The 24,478-nt window shown below is 41.0% G+C and overlaps 1 protein-coding gene across 2 annotated transcripts in view; it reads right to left on the bottom strand.

Annotated features, from left to right (window-relative positions):
- LOC149164309 (uncharacterized) overlaps positions 1 to 24,478 on the bottom strand; it is a 275,786-nt gene that overhangs the window by 30,655 nt on the left and 220,653 nt on the right. Inside the window, exons 7-9 of one of the 2 annotated variants that reach the window (XM_089432038.1) lie at positions 16,189 to 16,344; positions 15,494 to 16,074; positions 14,697 to 15,353 (exon numbers count right to left, since the gene is read on the bottom strand). In XM_089432038.1, the coding sequence (XP_089288164.1) occupies positions 14,697 to 15,353; positions 15,494 to 16,074; positions 16,189 to 16,344 (1,394 nt within the window). Of the gene's footprint in view, positions 1 to 14,696; positions 15,354 to 15,493; positions 16,345 to 24,478 lie in introns of both variants that reach the window. The other variant, XM_089432037.1, reaches the window with a different exon arrangement.

Raw genomic sequence — 24,478 nt, 5'->3', positions numbered from 1 at the left:
TCGTATAGGACTTGTCGCATGAAAACCCACAAACTATCCAAATTTTTTTTTTCTTTTTTGGAAATGAGGTGGAGGAAAAGGGAAATTGGAGGGAAAAAAATGCTTTATAAGCACCTCTCTCCCTTCCATTTCTCATTCACTTGTCATTTGAGTGTTTGGCTAATTTGTGTGAGTGTTGAGAGTGAAGCTAAAGGAGCCTGAAGGAGTTGTTGGAGGAGGCTAAAGGAGGCTTCATTGGATTAGACTAAGCTTCAGGTAGGCTTCATGAACCTAGTTAGAATGTTTTCCATGTATTCATTTTGTTTTTTTGTTTTTATGTTTGCAATTTTTTATTTTTATTTTTATGTTTGTGGTTGCCTGTGGCTAAGTTTCTCAGCCACACAGGGTCGCTGTGTGGCTGAGAAACTTAGCCACACAACCAAAAAATTTGCAAATTGAAAAAAAAAATCAAAACAAAAAAAAAAGATTAAAAACCAAAAAAAGATTTAAATTTATTTTTTTCTTCCAGATTTTGTCACCATGCCACCAAAGGGTTTCAGACAATCTCGTGATTCATCATGGGCACATGGTCAATGAATCATTGTCGTTAATGACCACAAGATCAAGTGAAATTATTGCAATGCCACAATGCATGCAGGGATAAACAAGCTGAAATACCACCTAGCCAAAATTCTCGGGAATCGTGTGGGATATTGTCCAAGTTTCCCTGATGAAGTCACTAATGAAATGGTAGCTTCTTTGGAATCCATTAAAAAGGCAAGTTCTAAGAGGGCAAGAAGGAAGGATGAGATTGTTGGGATAGGTAGATCTTCATCTCAGAGTGAAACACAGTTTCAAAGTCCAGGTATTGGTAACTCCTCTTCAAGTGATGTGGCAAACAAGAGTATAACCTCTTCTTTCTTTAGTCCTCGTACAACTCCAGGATCTCAACCAACCTTGGACAGTTTCAATGAAAAGAAGAGGAAGGAGTCAGAGATGGCAGTGAGGAGGTTTTGGTACCATAACAGTCTTTCATTCAACTATGCAAAGTCTTATTTTTATCAGCCCATGGTGGATGCCATTGCATGTGCTGGCCCTGGATACAAAGCCCCATCTTATAATGCACTTAGGGGGAAAGAGCTAGATGAGGAGCTTGAGTGTGTCAAGGAACAATTGGAGAGCATTAAAAGCTCATGGAAATTTACAGGTTGTACAATTATGTCTGATGGGTGGACAGATCAGAGGGGTAGAACAATAATAAATTTTGTTGCAGCTTGCCCTAAAGAAACCATGTTCGTAAAATCCATTGATGCATCTGCAAATGTAAAAGATGCACATTTGATTTTTTCATTGTTGGTTGATGTGGTGGAGGAAGTTGGGGTTGCAAATGTTGTCCAAGTAATCACGGACAATGCAGCAAATTATGTTGGTAGTTGTAAGGTTGCTTTGCGCCAAATATTCCACTAATTTTTGGACTCCATGCGCTGCCCATTGCATAGACTTGATGCTAGAGGACATTGGGAAGTTGGAGTGGCTGCAAGATGTTGTGCAAGAATGCAAGCATATTACCAAGTATATTTATAATCATGCTTGGGTGTTGAACCTTATGAGGGAATTCACACAGGGTGATCTTAGTCACCTAGTGGTCACACGATTTGCTACAAACTTTCTTTCTCTCCAAAGCCTTTTGTATGAGTACCAAGCTTTGAGAAGAATGTTTTGTAGCCAACAATGGGTATTTTGGAAAGATAACACAAAACCAGAAGCAATGTCTGTGAAAACATTTGTCTTTGCTGATAGTTTGTGGGACAAAGTCGCTGAGATTATCAGCTTCACTGAGCCCCTTGTAAAAGTTTTGAGATTGATGGATGGAGAGAAACCTGCAATGGGATATATTTATGAGGACATGGACAGGGCCAAAGAGGCTATCAAGACTTTCTATAAGGGAAATGAATCTAAATATCTCCATATATGGCAAATTATTGATTCCAGGTGGGACATGCAACTACATTCACCATTGCATGCAGTAGGAGCATATCTCAATCCAAGCTTATTCTATAAAATGAGAGGTCTAGCATTCAAAGAGATCCCGAGGTGATGAGAGGTGTCATGATATGCATTGAGAAAATGTTCCCGAATCAAGATATTCAGGGAAAAATCAACACACAACGAGATATGTACAAGGAAGCATCTGGCATGTTTGGATTCAACTCAAGCCAACGTCTCAAGGACAAGAAAATGCTTTGTAAGTGCAAATTGTTAGAACTTAGCTTGTAATTTTGCTAGTTCTCTTTTATATGTTTGGCATTGCAAACTGATAATCTTTGTTGTTATTTTTTTGTAGCTCATTCATGGATAGATTGTGGCACTGAGGCACCATAATTACAAGAATTCGCCATCAGAGTTCTGAGTCAACCCTGTAGTGCTTCTTCTTGTGAGCGCAATTGATCAATGTTTGAGCACATCCACAACAAAAAGAGAAACAGGTTGGAGCGTGAGAGGTTGGAGAAGTTGGTTTTCATCTACTACAACCTTCAAATGCTCACAAAACAAGTGTAACCAAAGGATACAGATCCAATTTTATTAGATACTATTGATTTAGAGTTTGATTGGGTTGTGTAGGAGGCCCTTGATTTGAGTTGGCTTGATGAAAAGACTGAGGATCTCTCTAGTTTGCCATCTTAAATGGAGACTCCAAATACACCTGCGTCACAGTTGCTTCAGCATTCCGATGTTACCACTAGCTCCACGAGGGCTTATTTTAGGCATCGTCGTCCATGAGTGATGAAACTCAAGATTGTTATGAGACAATCATTTATCATTTATGACATATGTATTTGAATTTTGAACTTGTTGACATTTTTTATTTTAATTATGGAATCATGAGTCCTTTTCTTATTCAGTATCTAAACGTTTTGTTTACAAAAATTGAATATGTTATGTTGTACTTTTATAGATATGAGATGATGTTATGAATTATTTCATATATTGGGGTTTTTATAACTTATAAGGATTGGAATTGTCATTAGTTTCTTTTTTGTGCTTAAAATTTACCATATTTTAAGGTTTTTTTTTTTTTTTTTTTTGACGAGCCTTATACGAGTCTTATAAGGGTCATTCCCGAGTCTTATAAGAGTCGACGAGTCAATGTCATGACGAGTCTTATATGAGTACGATACATGCAACATTGCTTAAGACTATTTCGCTTGACTTCTAGAGCAAGGGGAAGCAACCTTACAACTTTATACTTCGACTTGCAAAAAGGTGATGTCTTATCAAGACGAATACAGTGATAGAATTATCCCTAGGAAATTTCATTCAAAATTACATGGCCCATACATTAAGAGATGCTATATAGAGACAAAATTCCACAATTTAAGCAGTAAATGCATGCAGCAATTACCCCTAAAAATAGCGAGATTCCCAATCTAATGTATATGAAAAGTAAAATAACAATAACATTAAAATCTTGTACTTGCATGTAATAGAACGTATCCAACCATCAACATTTTGACAATAGAGAAGCTCCAAGATAAGATAAACCAAATCCAAACATCAAAATTCATCCATAAAGCTCTATTTCATCCTCCAAGTAAAAGTGTGAAATTCTCTAAAGAGAAGAGATCCAATCTAAAGTGATGATGAGCAAATGAACTCATCTCACTTATATTTATACACAAATGAGGAGTTTGAATTACTCTCCTAGGCCTACATACGCCCCAAAAATAAAATAATGTGCTAATAACCTAACTTTTTGTGACAAGCCCACTAAACTAGCTCACAAATGAAATAATAAGCCTTGTAAGAGGTCAAATGATAACCAATACATGTCGTAGGGCCCTCTAAGAGGCCTGATGAGGTCCATAGGTGCCATAATGAAAAATAGGACCCTCAAAAGTGATGGACAAGTGTTTGGCCCCTTGTTCTCCAAACAATAAACCTATGGTGCTCCCAGTGGGTGTGGGGGCACAATAATAACCTCATGGGTCTATAAATGAGTCAAAGATGTCTATAGATCATCTATAAGGTCTCTGATGATGGTGTAGATGATGCCACATCATCCTACAAGTCCTGGGTCAACGACCAAGTGCATGGTACATCTGTGGGGATGGCTGGGCAAAGGTGAACCAGGTGCATCTTCCTCGTCCAATAGGTAAATCTCAAGCAATCTATGAACATCCTCGGGGATCCATGGAGTGTTTTCTACTGTTGTGGAGGCCCATGGCTCTAAACACACACCCTACATGTGCCAATGTAGCCCTTTCGAAGGTTAGGACCACGTATAGGAAGACCAAACCCAAGATAGAGACCATCTGCAATCCTGCATAAGATCCAATGCGTCCCCTAGCCTTCCAATACAACAAGTCATTAGAGAAATCGAGTAAAAGAGCTTACCAACCATGTACCACAATTGGGGACTTCATAATGGCCCGCCCTTCCATAATGGGCCTCAGGATGTGCTAATGTCTCCAAACTCCAAATGGGGTTAACCAAGTATCCTATTTGGTGGTTTCTACTTCTAAAGGGGATAATGTATCCAAGGTACATCCTTTAAAAGGTGGTGGTATGTGATAAAGAGGTGAATAGAGTAGGGATGAGAAGGGGCATCCGTGGGCCATATGCTGGGGTATAAGGGTAGCTAATAAAAGGGAAACCCACATTTGGGTATATAATGTATAGGAGGGAGCAATCACGGTACATGAGGTGCCCCGACCTTGATTTTTCCACCCTTCTTTATATGCCTTTTTCCTTTTAAGAATTTTCTTTAGTTAATTGCTCGGGGCTCAAGGGGTAAGAGCATGATGTGTGAGATGTAGTAGTGGATACCCCCTTTTAAGGCAGGGCAGTTCATTTCCCACCAAGGGTTGGGACAATCATGGGTTTCTATATGATGAATGAGGCTCATAGAACCTGTAGGAACCAGGGTGATGGCCATGATGATGGGGTAAAGCTCATGTGTTGGCTTTTGCCCACATGCTAAATGTGTTTGTCTCGGCCATCTTTTGCATTTTGTGGTACATTTTCCTATTGAATGTGGCCAATTATACTTTTACCTTTCTTTTTAGCTGCATCAACCTCCGAGGCATCATTCCAGGCCTGAACCAAGGTGTAGGCAAGGAGAAGGGGAGAGCTAACCCTATGTGGACCCGGGTGGGAGAAACGATGAATGGGGTGATAATGAGTGGAAATGGGGTAATATATGCGGATGAGGGGGAGGGACCACACAACAAAAATCAGGGTTTCCCGAGAAATACCATCCCTAAAGCCAAATGGTCAGTAAAAGAGATCCCACGGGACTAGAATCCAAGGTTAACATCCAAAAGGGGTCTAAGGGACAAGAGCACAGACCTAGCCCACTCTTTCCGCCGAATCCCCCCATTAATCCATGCCCATAAGTGTCCATGATAAGCAAACTACAATACTCAATTACCAAATGACAAGGCATACCTTTAGGTTTGGGAGGTCCACCTTCAAACATATGATCATGGCAGATGGGTGAGGGACCACATGGCTAGCTCAGGTGGCGGAGAAATGGCACAATGAGCTAGTTGGTGGCTGCAAGGGGCTATTGGTTGCCGGCTAAGAGCCATCTTGGAGAAAAAAAAAAATCTCCTATGGATATCACCCATAAGAGGATAGGTAACATCTAGCTCCAACTAGGACATGATCTCTCAAGGAAGTGGATGAAGCTACTCAAACAGGATGTCACAAGAACTCCAGCAATCTCTTGGTTACTACTGTAGACCTGTTACCTACACATATAATAGATGAAGAACACAAGGTAGAATGCTTTCGCAGTGTCTCATGATAACATTTCATCTCTAAATTTCTTGTTCTTCTCCTTTGTTAGCTTCCCTTCCTCTTAGGGCTTGTTGCTGATTTACTTCCCAAGGAGCCAAGGATTGCTACCTCAGTTCAACTAGAAGTGGCAGCCTGCTGAGGATCTTCTAAGAGTACTTGGAAACCTGGTTGGTCTAGATTTTCCCGGGTCAGTTTGACCTTAATTTCTTCCTTAGTCTACTCTTGAAGTTTGTCTTTCTTAGTTGATGATGCTTCCTCGATCACTGTGTCTCCTACCTCATCAATGCTCCTTTTCTGAGTTTTCTCCTTTATGCTTGGTGTCTCGACCTCCATCTCTGTATTGATAGGCCAAGAGTCCAAATTAGCTTTCCATTCTAGCTCAAGCTTAGATTCATGTTTAGAAGCAAAGGCATTAATCTCTTTCCTTCTACTAGATATTACACCGTGGGGATCATAGTGCCACACCTCTCCTATCTCGAAGTTCAGTTCCTTTAACATATTTTCAACTATTGGAATGCTTGTCTGGAGTACAACAAAGGGGCCTACAGTCATTGGAAGTTTGAACATATAACCCTTTTTGGAAGGAACAAAGTGGATTTGGTCAGTATTTAGGCTCTGTGTGATGAATTCTAAGGCAAAGATCCTCATAGGCATGAACACATGCAATAGGTATGGGGCCAGTTTAAACCCATATACTCTGATTTTTGTATAATCTTCAAATAGGAACTAGTCACCTACCCTAGTATCCTTGCTGAGTTGTAGGAAGTCTCTCTATTGTGGTGGGACTTTGGGGGGAGAAACATTGTTAACAATCTTGTAGGCAGTAGACATGAAGGTGGAAATGAATTGTGAAAACCCCTCATTGTTGGGTTTCTTCTTCAAGGCACTATCCCAGTCAACTACATATTTTCTTTGTTTGTTGGTGTCTATAATGCTCAGGCCTAAGTAGTCAAATTCCTCCACATGAGTATAAAAGAAAAGGTAGACCAATATAGAGTAGTATCTGAAGTAGGAGGCAAGGTAAAATTGGTTGCATTGGAACTTGATTTCCTTAGCCAAAAAAGAGGGAATGTCAAGGACAATATTTGGTTTCATCATTGTATGTAAAAACCCTAAGGCTGCTTTGGAGACATTTGCGGTCTCATCCTCACCAAACAACAATAGAATAATAGCTAAAATGGGTTGCACAACTTATGAAAACGAGGAAATAAGGAAAGTTTATGAACTGGCAAGCAATTGGGTGTTGGAAGCGAGAATTAGCTGGAGAAATATTTGCTTCTCTCCAACTAAGAGTCCATTGTAATTATAGAAGAGTGGTCTCTGTAATCTCCAAATTTGGGGATTTTAGGTAAACAAAGGCATTTTGTATCAATTCTGTGGTGACTTCCAAAATTTTCTCCCCAGTGGATGAAATACAACAGTTCTTCTCCTTGACATAGGTTGCCATAAGCCAGGACAGGAGCTCTAGGAAAGGGTATACAGTTGGGGCAACTAGATAGTACAATCCTGACTCAACGACTCGAAAGGGATCTTCTTTGCTCAGGTGGCTGCCATAGAAGTCAAAACAAAGGTCTGACGGGTTCAGAGGGCAAAAAGGGTCATGATCTTCCACCTTTGTGTCCATGAAGGGTTTCGTGTGGCCAGAGGCTTTTGACTGTTGTGACCGGAGGAAATTGGATGTTGTGGGTGCAAGGAGGGCTCTACGTTGGTTGACAGTTGGGTGAATGGTGTTGCGAATAGATAGAGTAGCCAGAAATAGATCGATTTGAAATAGACCAATTTGAATCGCAACGGTCGATTCATGAAAGTTTAGGGGTGGGAAAACAGTGAGGTGACGTGGAGGGGACACGTGGCAGAGCCGGATTGGGTGAAAAGGAAGGGGGAAGGGTGATGCATTATAAAGTTTCACGCTTGCTGGCCATGCTCACTTAACAGTGGTCCTGACTGCTGACGTGGTGGCCATGTGAGCCTGACAGGTAGCGGGCCCTCTATCCTCCTCTGGCGGGCTGCCTAGGCGGGTTTGGAGACAAGGATTCACCCCCCGGAATCCATCGTAGTCATTGATCTGCGCATTCACTATATTGACTTTTACCTTCCCGAGGGGTAGGCGCTGACTTAACAGCCGCACTCGTTAACCCCTCGAAGTCTCACTGGGATGAGGCCGCTCCAGGATGGACGGTGATCCACCCAATAAGTGACCACTATTTAACCATTAGATTTAAAAAGAGGTGGGAGGCCCACGTTCCATCATCTTTTCTCCTTTTTTCTTCTTTTTCTCTCTTTTCCATCCTTCATCTAGAGTTTCCAAATATAATCTGCTGCAATACAAACATTTTAAGGAAAAACAGAGGGGGTACAATAGTCCCATTGTTGCCACTTGGTCTAGTAGTTTCCCTTTGGAACCCCTCCTAGAGCCCTTACTAGATTGAGTAGTAACAAGCCCTTACTAGGTGTCTCAAGAAAAGCAAAGAGCCTATTTGAGGTGTCAAAACAATCTTATAAGCTTCTTAAGAGGTCCTATCTCACCTTTGGAGTCTTGATCTTAAGAAAGCATATAGTCATTGCATATCTTAAGCGCTAGGTGTTGACCTCCATCCTTGGTCTTTCTTTGAGAGCCTTTAGCTTCATTGAAGCATTGAACCTTCTTTGTGACTGTGTTTGAATGGGCCTTTGGAATCGCTTCATACCTTGTCATCATCATTACCACTACAAGTGATTTCCTTCCTACCGAGACTCCTCGCATCAGTGAAAGTCCGTAAAGAGCAGGGGACATTGACCGAGGTGATAGTGGCTCTTTGTCCCATTGTTGTGACTTGTTCTGGTAGTTGTCCCATAGGTTCCCTTCCTAGGGCCCTACTAGATTGTATGGTAACAATATCTTGCCTTATGAACCATAAATACTACTAGGGAAGCTTCCCTTGGGTTGAAATTGTCCTTCACTAAAATGTTCGAAGTTGTTATCTAGGTGACAATGCAAAATATCTAATGTTCCACTAGTCTTTGTATATTGTGAAGGCTTTGCACTACTATGCAAGATTTTGTGATAATAGTCCCAAATTTTGTATGACACAAACATCGATGCCATAACTAGTTAGTGTTGTTAGCATTGGACAACATAGCAATAAATCATTTTCATTTTGAATAAGGAATAAATTTCCCCAACTTGTGCATATAATCATATTCATCACAGTGTCTTGAGGAGATCACTTTAAAACCATCATCTAAGTTTTCAATCACCCATTGAACTAGGCAAAATTCCACCTTTTTGTTGGTGTAAGTGATGTGGTAAACAGAAACAAGATTGGGCCCAACTTTTAGAACATGATGGACTTCTCCAAACTTGGCAGTATCAATAATAACATCACCACTTCTTGAAACTAGTAGGGTTGAGTTTGTTGATTTCTGGTAGCATCGGATGTGCTCTAGCCTCAAAATTTTGCAAGGAGGCAGGACACATGCATTCCACAATACCCAGAAATCATTTTGGGAAATTCCACCCGGAGGAGGTTTAATTAAAATTATTAATTGTTTTTAATGGATGCCCAAGTCTAAACTTAGGAAATTAAAATAATTAAAGTGTATTAATTAAACAAGGTGTGAATCTTCTAGAGAAAGACGAGGATCAAGTCAAGATGATCTAAGCCATTGATTAGAATCTAATCTGCACCGTTGATTGATCAACGAGAAGATTATAAGAAGAGGCTTGATGGGCAATTGGAAATACACATTGAGTGAGATCAAGAGATTGATTTCTCAAGAGAGCATCGCAGCAGTTGTCGAAGAAGTCATCGAGGAGATTTCTTGTAGTGAAGGGAGGGATAGTTTATTCGGTTGGAGAGTTTCCTGATCCGGGGATACATTGCAGAGAAGGCAGAGAGAGATCCAGAAGAGGCGACGTAGAGCCACGTTGGGTAGCGTAAAGCCACGCTGAGGTAATGCAAAGCCTGTGAGGAGATCTGCAAATTCGTTGAGGAGCAAATCATATCCGGAGCCAGGAACTGGGGTGTGAGACCGAAGGGCCAGAGGATCGAGCATCCAGCCAGAGGTAGTGATGCAGTGCCCATCAATTGTGACGCAAAGCGACGCAGTGACTGCACAGAGGTAGCTTGGGGCTAGCCATTCAATGGCTAGATCAGTGTCGAATCGCAAGTGATAGTGTGAGGTATTTCTCACTAATTTCTCTACCAGTCAGATTCTTTGTATCGGATAGCGAGTAAGGCATCCAAATATTGTATTCAGAAACTACTGCATAATAATACAAACCCTCAGCTGTTGCTCCAGTTTTCTCGCATTGGGTTTTTCCGGGGACATTGTCCAAAAACAATGGTGTATATGTGTGTGTGCATCTATTCTTCCATTGTTTCTATTTCTTCCGCAATATTGTATTTGTGAAGGCTGCAATGTATTAGTTTCGATATTTACTGTAGAACACAGTACATAATTTGTTCAGTATATTTAACAAATAGAAGAAACTTAATCAATTGTTGCAATAGGATTCGAGGTTTCTGAATTTTCACATGGGATCAGAGCGCAGGTGAAGCAGGAAAGCAGAGTCGAAAGAGCCCAGCGTTGAGTTGAAGAGGGAGATCGGAGAGTTCTGTAGGAAACATAATGAATCCCCAAAAGGATTACGTAGTCCTGTGCCAGGAGGGCAAGATTCTTGAGGAAAAATCTCTCTCTGAGTGAGTCGACAGAGAGAGATTTTCCAAATCGAGATTTTTCATGCGGCAGAGGGAGCAGCGCAGCAGTAGCTTCAGTGCAGAGCAGTCTTCAGGTGGGACGTAGTTTTCTGCAGCAGTTGCTGGGGTAGAAAAGCGTCAGAAAAGGAAGAAAGCACATTGAGGGAATTTCTTCCTCGGAGAATTCCGAGCCAAGGAATTCAATTTCTCACTACAGATAAGCAGTAGCCGGGTGTAGACCTACTTACTCTAGAAGGGAGTGCGAATAGCTGGGCAGTCACTGCGTAGAGGAGAAGAGGAAGCAGTTCGAATTTTTCAGGAGAGACGACATCAGCTGGGTTGAGAGATCAAGATCGGTTGGATAGAGCCTCCAACTATGTGATCTGGAAGGGTAGGATCTACCGCCTTCTAGATGAGTATCATATCAAGATGTATGTCGATAGTGTGGTACTTGTACCCACCAATGCAAATCCACTTCAGAAAATACAAGGAGATGGCGAAAGCTAAGAGGTTGATCCTCGATGGAGTTCGAGATCACATAGTTTCTCAGATTGCTGGCAAAGATACTGCCCAACAGATGTGGGAGGCCTTAGCTACGCTATATGAAGGATATTCTGAGCAGCGAAAGATGTATCTTGAGGAGAAGCTAAGATGCACAAGGATGCAGAAAGGGAAGCGTATAGACCCCTTCCTTACTAGGCTTCAGGATGTCCGAGATCAGCTAGCTTCAATAGGATCAGGGCCCCAGCCTACAAAGTTTGTACAATTAGCGTTGATTAGCGTTTCCGAAGAATGGCAAGTTTTTGTCTATTATGGGCAAAGAGAAATTTCCAGATTGGGAACGTGTGTGGGTTGATCTATAGCAGGAGGAGATGAGGCATGATCTTGTGAAGTCCACCATCAGTGGCAGTAGCAGCAGTGGGACAAAGCAAGTAAAGGAGGAGGAAGACGTTGCCCTCGCATCTAAGGGGCAGCAGGAGCAGCACAAAAGGAAAAAGGACATTTCAAAGATCAAGTGCTTCAAGTGTGGTGAGATGGGCCACTACAACACTCAATGTCCCCTCAAAAAGAGGGAAAAGGAGAAGTGGGATCAACAAGTTGTATCTGCTGATATTGACAGGTTGTCCTCTAGAATGGAGGAAGAGTTTGCCATGATTGTCGAGATGCCTCCAGGGGTGAGGTAGGGTGATCTAGAGTTGTAGCCCCAGAGTGCTACAGGAAGGGAAGGATCCTCTGGGAGTCCAACTCTTGGATCAAGACCTTGCTACGGGAGCCCCTAGTCAGCAGTAGCAGAATGGACCAGTGTCAGTTGATGCAGCCAGGTACCAGAGTGACAGATGCAATGGCTAGTAGCAGTCAGATACTGCACAACACAGAGCAGAGTTGGCAGTAGTGCAGAGTCAGCAGCAGTGCAGAGGCTAGCAACAATTATATCTCGGATGACAGATGCACCATACTGAACACAATTAGTTCAGTGTTTTGGATGTTTTTCCGTTGCAGATGTTGTAGTTGCAACAACAGCAGATGGAGAGAGGGTTGCAGTGCAGAGCAATAGTTGACAGTAGTTCAGCAGGGTCAGCAGCAGCACAGATGCAGCTCATATCAGAGTTGCACAGTAGTTGGTGGGCAGTAGAGCCAGATATTAGCAGCACAACAAGAGATGATGTAGAGACAGAGTGATGCTTCAGTTGGTTGTAGCACTGGAGCACATTCCTGGCTAAGAGGGAGTGTTGATTTCTGGTCGCATCGAATGTGCTCTAGCCTCAAGATTTTGCAAGGAGACTAGGACACATGCACTCCACAATACCCAGAAATCGTTTTGGAAAATTCCACCCGGAGGAGATTTAATTAAAATTATTAATTATTTTTAATGGATGCCTAAGTCTAAACTTAGGAAATTAAAATAATTAAAGTGCATTAACTAAAGTGGGTGTGAATCTTCTAGAGAAAGACGAGGATCAAGTCAAGATGATCTGAGCCATTGATTAGAATCTAATTTAGGACGTTGATTGATCAACAAGACGATTATAAGAAGAGGCTTGATGGGCATTTGGAAATGCACATTGAGTGAGATCAAGAGATCGATTTCTCAAGAGAGCAGCGCAGTAGTTGTCGGAGAAGTCATCGAGGAGATTTCCTGCAGTGAGGGGAAAGGATAGTTTTTCTGGTTGGAGAGTTTCCTAATCCAGAGATACATTGCAGAGAAGGTAGAGAGATCCAGAAGAGGCAGTGTAGAGCCACGTTGGGCAGTGTAAAGCCACGCTGAGGCAGCGTAGAGACCGTGAGGAGATCCGCAAATTTGCTGAGAAGTAGATCAGATCCAGGCCAGGAACCGGGGTGTGAGACTGGATGGCCAGAGGATTGAGCATCTAGCCAACAGATCGATCAGCCAGAGGGAGTGACATAGTCCCCATCAATTGTGACATAGAGCAGTACAATAATTGTGCAGAGGCAGCTTGGGTCTAGCCATCAATGGTTGGATCAATGTCGAATCACCAGTGATAGTGTGAGGTATTTCTCACTAATTTCTCTGCTAGTCAGATTCTCTGTATCAGATAGCCAATAAGGAATCCAAAGATTGTATTCAGAAACTACTGCATAATAATACAAACACTCAACTGTTGCACCGGTTTTCTCGCATTGGGTTTTTCCAGGGACATTGTCCAAAAATAACGGTGTATATGTGTGTGTACATCTCTTCTTCCATTGTTTCTATTTCTTCCGCAGTATTGTATTTGTGAAGGTTGTAGTGTATTAGTTTCGATATTTACCGTAGAACACAGTAAATAATTTATTCAGTTTATTTAACAAATAGAAGAAACTTAATCAGTTGCTGCAATAGGATTCGGGGTTTCCGAATTTTCACAAAGTTATCACCAATAATCACCTTCTAACCATTTTGTTGATGTCGATAATCAGAGAGAATGTGTTGGGGCCTAGTCATATGTTAAATAGCTCCATAGTCAACTATCCATTAATGCAAAGTGCATAGGAAAATGTGCACTTTAAGATGGATCCATTACGTTGAATATTACCTTTATAGCATGCAAAAATCCCTAGGTAATCCAAGGAAAAAAGAGGCACTAGACATCAAAAGGGTGAAAGTCCTTAGGATTACCCAAGGAAATCCTAGAAAAAGGTGTTTAACTTTAAAGCAGGGCTTACTCTTCTAGAAACCCTAGAAAAACCCTAATAGAACAATGATCTAGAAGCCCTAGTTCCATAGCCCCTAGGGCAATGCCACTACCCTCAAATCTCTACATCAACTATAGAATTGAAAGAGTCTTGCTTTGAAATTGTGTTGAGATTCACTAGTGAAAGCAAAAGAATCAAATGGAACCAAGGACAAACCCAAATTACTAGAGAGAAAATGCTAGTGCAATAGAGGAAGAAAAATTCCCAAGCACAAGTGCACGACACAAGAGATACATAAGGGCACATAAAAGAAAGAAATACAAATCACAAGAGAACACCAAAGATGTATACGCCCTTAGGCAAAGAACACTTTATAAGAGAGATAAAGAAGATCACAAGGTAATAATGCACAAATAAGAGTTGTGGTGTATTTATATGGAGTTCAATTAGGGCACTAACCCCAATAGGGGTTAATGAGCCTATGTGTACAACTTTGACTAGGTCAGTCTTATGCACTCCTTGGTATTACAATAAATGATAATAAAAGATAAAAGGATAGCCATAGCCATGATTACAAATGCATTAATAATAAATATGAGTGTATCATGGCCACATGTGAAAAATTACACCCATAATTCTAACAAAATGTTAAGTCTTACACTAGAGAGAGGCCATGGGATTTTACTTAATATCCACAGCATAAAATATATTGTTTTAACAGGCCAAATTTATTGATCAAAGGTGGAGAGGAAAGGGAAAAATCAAAGATAATTATTTTTGGAGTCTGAAAATGCAGGCTCTTTTCTCTTCTATTTGATGTTGATCTCAGGCTTGCAATTATGTTTTGAAACAGCATTGCAAATTTCTTTCTGATCAGTGTAGCAAGCTAGTGAACATAACTTCTTTTACAAATTAAAAAAATATTTGAGTGTGATTTGCAAGTGCTTCATTTCAGTCACCTGATCCAACAAAACCATTCACTCGTGTTGCATACTTTTTAGTCTTAACCATCAAGAAACGCCTAAAAGGAGAATTTCAATTATTGTTTTGGTAAATGAGTGGATTTTGGTTATTTTGAGGAAAGTCCAAGTTATTTCTTACCTTTTCATCACAGTCAATGTCAATGAAGTATATGTGCTGGCTCCCAGATGGTGCCTCTGGATTGGAAGAGAGTTGGTTACTATACGGAAAATCCTTAATGTCTCCTTTGTAATCAGAGTGGCTCTTCCATTCTCTGTTATGAATATCACTAGCATCCTCACTTGGAAAAATATTTAAGATCTCTGGTAAGGGGCTACCAAAACCTTTCCATTTCCATTTCTTTCCATCAAGATATCTGCTGTAGACCTGGCCATTTGATCCAATTACAAACAGTTGATTACCCTCAAAGCTTGGCCCTGGAGCTGTTGAAAGGTCAACATCTTTTTCTGGAATTCCATGTACAGTCCATCTCCATCCATCTATTGTATGCCAGTGAAACTCTACCAATCCACCATCTTCTGATCGCATAAATAATGAACCTGACATGGACATGAAAGATGGTCTGACAACCACTCCAGGTAACCTGGATAGAACCAAATGAGGAGCTTGGTCATGTTCATACCATGACCTTGATACACGATTATACTGATACAAGCGACCATCCATTCCCACCACAAAAACTACATTATATCTCAATAGTTCCTGATCTAAAATGAAAGCAACTTGTGTATTTTGAGGTTGCCCACAGTCTTGCCAAACAAATTTTCTCAATGCAACCTGCAAAATCAGTACTGTCAAAAGCTTAGCAATATTGTTTTTATGAAACATTAAAACTTATTAAGATATAAAACGAAAAGATGTGCTTATTGTTAATAAAGTTTTCCTCAAGGTCTTTGTGCCAGAAGTTATAAACAGACCGTGAACTGAAGAAGGCTTCCACTTCTGCTGACAAAGAAGAGTGCATCTTCTTTTGTAGCTTTTCGATCTTGACCATGAACAGCATCCCATGGTGGCCCTAGTGCCACTTGTCTTCCCCCTTCCATGGCACTGCAATTGACCCAAATTAATCCACTAGAATCCCTCTCACGGATGAATAGATGACCATAATCATCTACTACAAATAAGCTACCATTGTATACCCCTAATACCCCACGGATAGGTGAGGAATGATCATGCTTTAGCCAAAGCCATAAGTTTTCATTATACAGGTGCTCAAAAATCATCCCACTGTCTGTAATGAGAAAAAAAGATCTATCTGGCTGCATTGCACGAATGCGGAAAAGGGTGCCAATATTGTTAATTGTTAGGAATGTTTCGTTGATTTCAGACTGTAAAGCATGATTTTGTGTCTTGTGACCAGTACTATGGCTCTGATAAATACGTCCTTTTCTTCTTCTTATTTTTGAAGAAATGCCAAAATCAGTTGCATCATCTTGATCTAGTGCATCCCTGACTCCTTCAATACAATTTGAGGGTCCATGAGCCTCTGTGCAATAACCTGCATTCCCACCTTCACTTTCAGGTGCATCGATTATTGACCATTCATAGCTAGCTAGTGCTTTTTTCCGAAGCATGTTATGCAGGTATGGACCAACATCTTCCCCACCAATACCTGACAAATGAAGCTCCCCTAGTCGACCATCATCCAAAGCAAAAAGAATCCTGCCAGCTTGAAGCAGCACTCCAGGAATAGATCTTGCAACTTTAGCATCCTGCGGCTGTCCATGATTTATCCATTTCTCCGATATTCCATTTCCCCTTGCTGCACCTGTCTTTTATTAAAAGAAAGATGTGAGAAAGAAGTATTCATGCAATGACAAGTGAAATTTCAAAATATCTGGTATTTGGCATCTACAAGCAGTCAAGTGGTCAAGCATAATCACTTTGTACTCCTAACTAAACAATCAAAACGACCAAACACTGTTTCGTTTGTATGTGAAACCTAGTTTTCCAATATTAAATTAGGTCTCTAATCATCCGACAAATGACATACAGCTGTGAATTAGACACAAGAATACAACTAGTAATCATTAAGAATGAATGCTAATATTGTTGACCATGCCGTGATTCAGCATACAGCTCCTTAAATAATGCATTTTTAATACCCTTTCATGTGAAAAGATTTCACTGTAATTTCTCTGCTGAATTAGCATAGTAAAACATTTATTTTTCCCTATTCCAGTTTCCAGACAATCAAAAATATTGACTAATTTTCAAAACTTGCATACTTTAATCAGATAAGACAATTTTCCGTATTCCAGTTTCCAGACAATAAAGAATATTGACCAATTTTCAAAACTTGCATACTTTAATCAGACGAAACAGCCTTAAATTTTAATTAGTGGATGGTAAATTTCACAAAAATTTGCAATCATATTTTATTGCTCAATCTCCTCTCAAATTTCCATTGTTCTTGTGACTGTTTTTTGTTGTTCAACCTCTTAAATTTTCATTTTCTCGTCCATTTCTTGTTGCTCAACCTTCTCTCATCCTTCTCTTCATTTCTCAACACAAAATTACTTTTTATTGTTTTGGTCCTTGACCTTGTTACCTAGCATATGTCATGAGGATTATTCCAGGTTGAAGATGCTGCCCAAGCAGGCTACGTTTTGAGAACTTCGGCTTTGGAGCCAAGATGTTGGCGCTTTGACAAAAAATTGTTTATTAATAATCACCTTTTGTTGGAGGGTTTAAATTTTGCACATGGAGCTTTTGGTGCCTATTACCACAAAATCTAGTAGGCCTAGTACAAGACCCCACCAGGCAACTTAGGTCTTATGGCAACAAGAGATCAGTCACCATTGTCACTTCAGTGGGTTCTCTCCAGCTGTTTAGTGGTGGATATTATCCCCACAAGGGAGGCTTCCCTAAAGAAATCACCAAGAAGATATTCAACTAAGAATGGCTCAAGGATGATGCAAGGCCTATTGGAAAAGGTATTGGCCAAGCCTTGAAAGGCTAAAAGATAAGAGTTGCCCAGAGTTCAAGTACACTTTTATAAGGCCATTATAAATTAGATGAAGGCTGCTCTAAATTAGAGTTTGTAAAATAAGCATATTTAGGGCACACAATGGCATATAGCAACTCTAGAAAATAGCCTATAAGTGATAGGATCAACAAAGGAGTAAAGGCTATGAAGAAGGCAAGCTAGGGTTAAGCAAACAATGGTTTTGAATGGATAAAATTGCATATGAGAGCAATTAAAATCAAGACATCAGCCCTAATTTTGGGGTGTGGTTCCCCTCCATTGTGAAAAATCGGTTACTTGATTCCTACTTCCGCAAACTGATAATATTTCTCCTACTTGTTAAATTACATGAACAATTTATTTGCAGTTTTCTACAACAAATACTGAAATACATACACTGCAGCCTACACAAATCAAAACTACGGAAACTAAATACAACATAGGAGAGAAATAAACATCACACACATCTACACAATTATTTTTGGACAAATGTCCCCGGAAAAACCCAGTGGGAAAACCGGTGCAGCAGCTGAGGGTTTTATTATTAAGCAATAGTAATTTCTGAATACAATCTTTGGATGCCTTCCTAGCTATCCAGTACAGAGAATATCACAGACAAAGAGATAAGTGAGATTACCTCACACTATCACTGGAGATCCTGGTTGATCCAGCCACTGAATAGACTGCCCCTGGCTGCCTTTGTGTTGCCTCTGTGCAATCACTGCATCAGCCTAGCTTCATAGCCTCTAGGGACAGCGTCACCCCTTTTGTTGATCGATTCATTGCCCAGGAACTTCGATTTTCACCTCCTGGTTTCACACCTCGGCTCCCGGCTTCTGAATCGATTCCTTCAGCAAATTTTCGAACATCCTCAAGGCTTCCGCGTTGCCTCTGTGTCAGCCTACACTGGCCAGCTTAGCCACTGCGTTGCCTCTCCTGGATCTCTCTCTGCCTTCTCTGCCGAGTGTTCCCGAATCAGGAGAAATCTCCAACTATAACTATCCCTGCCCCTCACTGCAAAAGATCACTTCGAAATTCTCTCCAACAGCTACTCTGCTTCAAAAATGCAATCTTCTGATCTTCACTCTGTGTGTTCTCCAAGTGCCCATCAAGCCTCTTCTTATAATCCTCTCGCTAATCAATCAACGGCCCAGATTAGATTCTAATCAATGGCTAGGATCATATTGACTTGATCTCCGCCTTCTTCTAGAAATTTCACCCACAATTTAGATTAGTACCCATTAATTATTTTAATTTCCTAAGTTTAGACTTAGGGACCCATTAAAAATAATTAATTATTTTAATAAAATTGTCACCGCGTGGAATTTCCCAAAACGATTTCTGGGTATTGGAGAATGCATGTGTCTAAGTCTCCCTGCAAATTTTGAGACTTAGAGCACATCCAATGCTACAAAAATAAACATCCATCAGTTTATGTACACAATTTTTTTCAAACAAATCAATTATCACCATTATAATCCTAAGGTCACAAGTCAAAGCCTTGTAAAAAACCATGTGAACCCTGTGTATTAGGCATCCCAGACCTAGTGTCTTGTCTTTTGAGTTTGTATTCATTGTGATTCATCGAGTCATGCTTCGTCCCTTGAGAACTTCATCTTGGCAATCTCGTCCCTAATCGGATTAGAGGACCTTGGAATTAGACTTTGGGTAGCTCGAAAGGTATTTCCAAGAGAGGACAACCCATCAATAAATCGTTTGTTGGGTGATTTACCCAAAAGGGGGTTTTGGACCCAAGTAAGGGGTTTAGGAACAAAAGTAACTAATTGGGTCAAGAGACTAAAACCCAAGGGTTTTGGTCAAGGAAACCCTAAAAAGAAAAGTATAATAAGAGAGGCATGTTATCGCTCAAACTAGCAGGGGACCTAAGGGGGATTCCTAGAGGGCTAATGCTAGGCAAAGGGCAACAAATGGAGACTTAACCCACTGTCACCTCAGCTAAGGCTCCCTTCTATTTACAGACTTTCACCAATGGGAGGAGACCCATGAGGACATTTGTGTGCCCCCACATGTCATTTGGAGCAGCACTGTCATGTCCCTTCCCAAAAACATTTGTAACAGGCTTATCTCTACACAATTTTGTACAATTTTGCCAAGGAAAAGGACCCTAGCAGTTTCAACTTAGGGTCTTAGGAGAAATTTTGGCCAGATTAGTTTGCTAGTGGAAGGTGGAGGCCAACCACGTGGGAATTCGAACTAGGCAATTCAAATTGCTTGGAGGGAATTCGTATAGCTGTTGGAGGGCCCCACATGAGGCAAAGGAAGCCCACGAAGTCATAAGGAGAAGGAGCCTCTCACTTGGTCATTCATTCACTCTTTATATCGAATTGTACTTGAATGTTTGATCAAGCTGCTTAGCCAAGTCAATTGGTGGTTCAGCCACGAATCTCTCAAGCGAGAGATTCAACCTTACCTTTGGGGGACTTCGAGTGCCACCCTAGGAAGGCAATTCCACATCATCTTGACGAGTTCCGAGGAGTATCCATAGCACAGTCATTCAGCTATCTTCAGGGAGTGCGTATTTCTGGGCCAGTAATTGAGAATACGTAGTAGAGGAAATGGCTACCTTGGGCCATCCATTAGCCGGAGAAGCCAGGGAATTTGAAGGACATCATTGGGCAGGAGTTTTGGGGCAAGAGAGAGCAACAAACAGGTAGTTCGCATTCCAGGCTTGGAGGACAGCGCAGAGAGCTAGTCTAGTCAATTCGTGGGTCTTGAGGGGAAGAGCTACAGCCAAGAATCACAACTGGTAAGGAAGGAGTTTCATAGGAGGGATCATCTCAATGATTTGGGGCAGTTTCGAGGAGGTCTTACAGCTTCATTCCAACAGGCAGAGTTTTGCAATTGCAGTTGAGGTTGGGCTCCTTGGGGGTCGAATTTTAGAAGTCTGAACCAGACCAAACCCTTCCTGAGTTTTTTGGGGTTTTGGCTAAGGAACAAGGAGCTGAAATTTTATAATTTTCTGAGCACTGTGATTCCAACCTTTCAATTCCAGTAGACAGTGCAGTGTCTGGGCAGCGCAATTCAGTTTTGGTGCAGCAATTGGGGCAGCCTTCAGTTCAGCATTTGCTCACTTGGGTCTTGTCACGCTTGTCCTTAGAGATAAGCCCAGGTGCACCATTCTATTTTTCCATTGTATTTTCCCTTGAAGAATTAATAAAATGGCTCAGCAGTTCTATATTTCCAGCGTTTTCATGGGTGCTTGATGTAAATTTCGTTTTTCCTGATTGCTGGACTGTTTGTATGCTTGTTTATCACTTAATTTCCTATTTAAGAACATTACAACCACATGTTATTACAAGGGACCAACCCCTTATCCACTGCTTTTGAGGGTCCTATTCTTCATTGTGGCACCCATGGACCTCATTAGGCCTCTTAGAGGGACCTACGACATGCATAGATTATTATTTGACCCCTTGAGAGGCTTACTTTTTCATTTGTGAGCTAGTTTGGTGGGCTTGTCACCAAAAGTTGTATTATTAGAACATTATTTTATTTTTGGGGCTTATGTAGGCCAAGGTGGCTAATTCGACCTCCCAAGTTATGTATAAAATACAAGTGAGATGAGCTCATTTGCTCATCATCACTTTGGTTTGGATCTCTTATCTCTCTTGAGATTTTCACACTTTTTCTAGAAGATGAATTGGAGCATTATGGATGAGTTTTGATGTGTGGATATCGGTCTATCTTCTTTTGGAGCTTCTTTATTGTCAATTGTGAATGGTTGGATATACTCTGTTACATGTAAGTACATGATCTTTAATGTTATTCTTGTTTACTTTTGTCATATGATTTGGACTGGGATTTTCGCTATTCTAGGGCTAATTGCTACATGCATTTACTGCTTAAAATTGTGGAATCTGTCTCTATTATAACACACTCTCAATGTATGGGCCACGTAATATGAGCAAAATCTCCTACGGGTAAAATTTGACCTTGATAAGCCATTCCTTTTGTACATCAAAGTGTAAACCTGCAAGGTTTCTTCTTCTTGACCTAGAAGGCTATTGAAATGATCTTGAGGGCCTCCTTGACTAGGAACCAAGAAATCCTACTCATACTCAACATAGACTCCATTCTCCCAAATATTAAGGCATTGGTCTACCAAGGGTGGTCACTAAAAACCATATTCTTTCACCTCCTCCCAAGTCTAGCCACATTGGGGTACCTAGGGCATTAATTTCCCGACAAGATAGGCATAAAAAATATGATCTCCTAAGGTCTCCTCTGTTGGCCTTTCCTCTAAGTCTCCTCCAATTTTGAAGCCATTCTGATGGTGGAGTTGGGAGAAAAGCCAAGCCCTAGCTCCGGGATCAAAACTTGCCTTGCCATCCCCAAGGCTAGTACTTCATAGGGTAAAAACAACATCTTCAAGTGAAATTATTTTCCTTGATCCTTTCTCCACCTTTTTTAGGGTAAGAATATCATTGGTTGCTACATTCTTTCCTCATACCCTAGACTGGGTCCACTTGGTCTTGTGTGATCCTGCTTTTTTAAAAGACCATTCTTTAAGAACCATCCGGGATATCAATTCTAACAAGGATTTAGGGACTGGAGAACTCCTTTACAAGTCTCATGCCATAAACCTAACCCTCAAATCCTCTCTCCCTTTCCCTAGAATACATAGTACCTTGCTTAGAAAGCAAGCAATTGCCATCCTTCAAACTCTTCTGGGAAAGGGTTTATAGGGTCACTCGTATCCATTGACTTATCCTTCATTGGTGACTCCATACATAACAAGTCTCCTCCCATCGGTGAAAGTCCGTAAATAGAAGGGAGCCTTAGCTGAGGTGACAGTGGGCTAAGTCTCCATTTGTTGCCCTTGGCCTAGCATTTGCCCTTTAGGGATCCCCCTTAGGTCCCCTGCTAGTTTGAGTGGTAACATTTTGGCGTCGTTGCCAGGGAGGGAGCAGGTCTACCTCCCTAGTGAATCATTGAGGAATTGATTCATTAACGACATTTATAAAATATTCCTCTAGTGACTCCACTCATTGTCCAATCCCCTAGTTTACTTGAAGGCGACAACATTCCTCCTTTAACTAGGGTTTGCATCAAAAAGGGTAAAGTGAACTCCATCACCAGTTGGAACCTCCCTTTTCCCTAAATTTGAGAAGGTCAGTGATACATCTCCAAAGATGGCATCTACTTCAAGCACTGACTCTGAAAGGGATCAACCCAAGATGACCAAAAGTGAAAGACACTTGGTTAGTGTCTTTGCCCCTTTGAAATTGAGTAATGACCCCAAGCCATTACCTGAAAAATTTAACCGATGGTTTCCCAAATTCAAAGGGGATGCTACTTGGACTACCCATGGTTTTATTGAAGAATTCTACTGGCAAATGTCCCCTAGAATGATATTTGATGAAGATAGGATCATGATGCTTTTTGCCTTATCACTTGAGGGACAAGCGAGAGATTGGTATCTTAGCCTCCCCCCTAGATGTATAAAAGACTGATGAATTTGAGGACCTATTCATGAAAAGGTGGTCATGCAATTCCCAAGGGACCTTGAAAAGTTCTACCAAATAACCAAGGGAAGGGAAGATGTTCAAGAATTCATTCAAAAGTTCGATAGGGTAGTCAAAGACATACCTAATCGTTTGAAGCCATTTGAATTCAACATTCTTGACAAATTCAGAAAATTTGTGGGTGGCCACCTCACCTATGTGTTGAGGGATAATAAACCGCCCACTTTGGCCAAGGCTAAAGAAATGGCGATGGAAGTTGAAGAAAACCTGTGAATTTCAAAGGTTGACATCAACGATCACCCTAGAGCCAAATTTGAAACCAAGAAGGAGAAGTCCAAATATCAACACAAAATCTCCTCGCCATTCTCAAAAAGATGGAAAGATTCACCGAAGAAGCCAATGCATGCGAAAGAGTTATCATGAACAAAATCATCGCCTTAGAAAAGGCCCAAAAATCGAGTTACATCCCTAAAGGAAAGCCTTTTCCCAAAAGGAAAAGTGAAGAAGATAGGTCGAGCTCTTCTCAAATCCCAAACACATTAACCCCAACTAATGTTGTTGAGTTGAATTCTTCATCAGAGGATGAGGAGAGTGAAGGGGACGGAAGTGAGGACAAACAAACGGATGAGCAAGCCAATCTTGTGGAATCTGACATCTTCAACATTTTGCTAGGAGGATCATACATGCATCCTCTCATTAGCGAGGTCACCCTTAAGGAAGAAAAGGAAGAATCCATTCTTAATGCCAATAGCCAGGGAAGATTCAAAGGAGTCAAATATTCCCGAAAGAAAAAGGACAAAGACTCCTCACCTCCTAAGGAATCACCCAAGGAAGATCCATCACCTAAGCAAGCCACTCCTAAAGAATCCATCCCCAAAGTTCCTCCCAAGAAGGATCCCCCAACAAAGGTTAGTCCAAAGAAAGATCCTACTAGGAAAGAATACAAGAAGAAGTAAAAGGGGAAGGAAATTAAACTTGACATCAACATAGGGGCTGTCATAGGAAAAATGACTATACCTATCCCCCTAAAGGAGATTGCTAAGCTTCCCAAGCAACAACAATAACTTAAGAAGTCCCTGGGGATTCAAGATGAAGAGTTACTTGAAGAATTGCAAAACATTCATATTCCTAACCGAAACCCTGGGCACAAATCTTTCTTGCGCACTTTGGCTATCAATGACCTCTTCTTACACAATTGTATGTTAGACTCAGGTGCTTCGACCAATATCATGCCTTTGACTGTTATGAAGCAATTGGGTATCAACATTACTAGGCCATATAAAAGGGTGTTTGGTTTTAACTCCAAACCTGTGGAAGTGGAAGGCACATCAAAGATGTTAAGGCCTCTTTAGCTAGGATTCCCAATATATCCCTTCTCATGGATGTTATTTTCATTAATATACCTTATGTGTGGGGGATGTTGTTATTCCGAAAATGGGGAACTACCA

This window comes from Pinus tabuliformis, chromosome 5_1, assembly GCF_031772625.1.
Source record: "Pinus tabuliformis cultivar Carrire ecotype Pingquan chromosome 5_1, CPIR1, whole genome shotgun sequence".
Taxonomy (NCBI): Eukaryota; Viridiplantae; Streptophyta; class Pinopsida; order Pinales; family Pinaceae; genus Pinus; species Pinus tabuliformis.
Note: the sequence above shows the minus strand (reverse complement) of the source record. Positions and strands in the feature narration are given on the sequence as shown.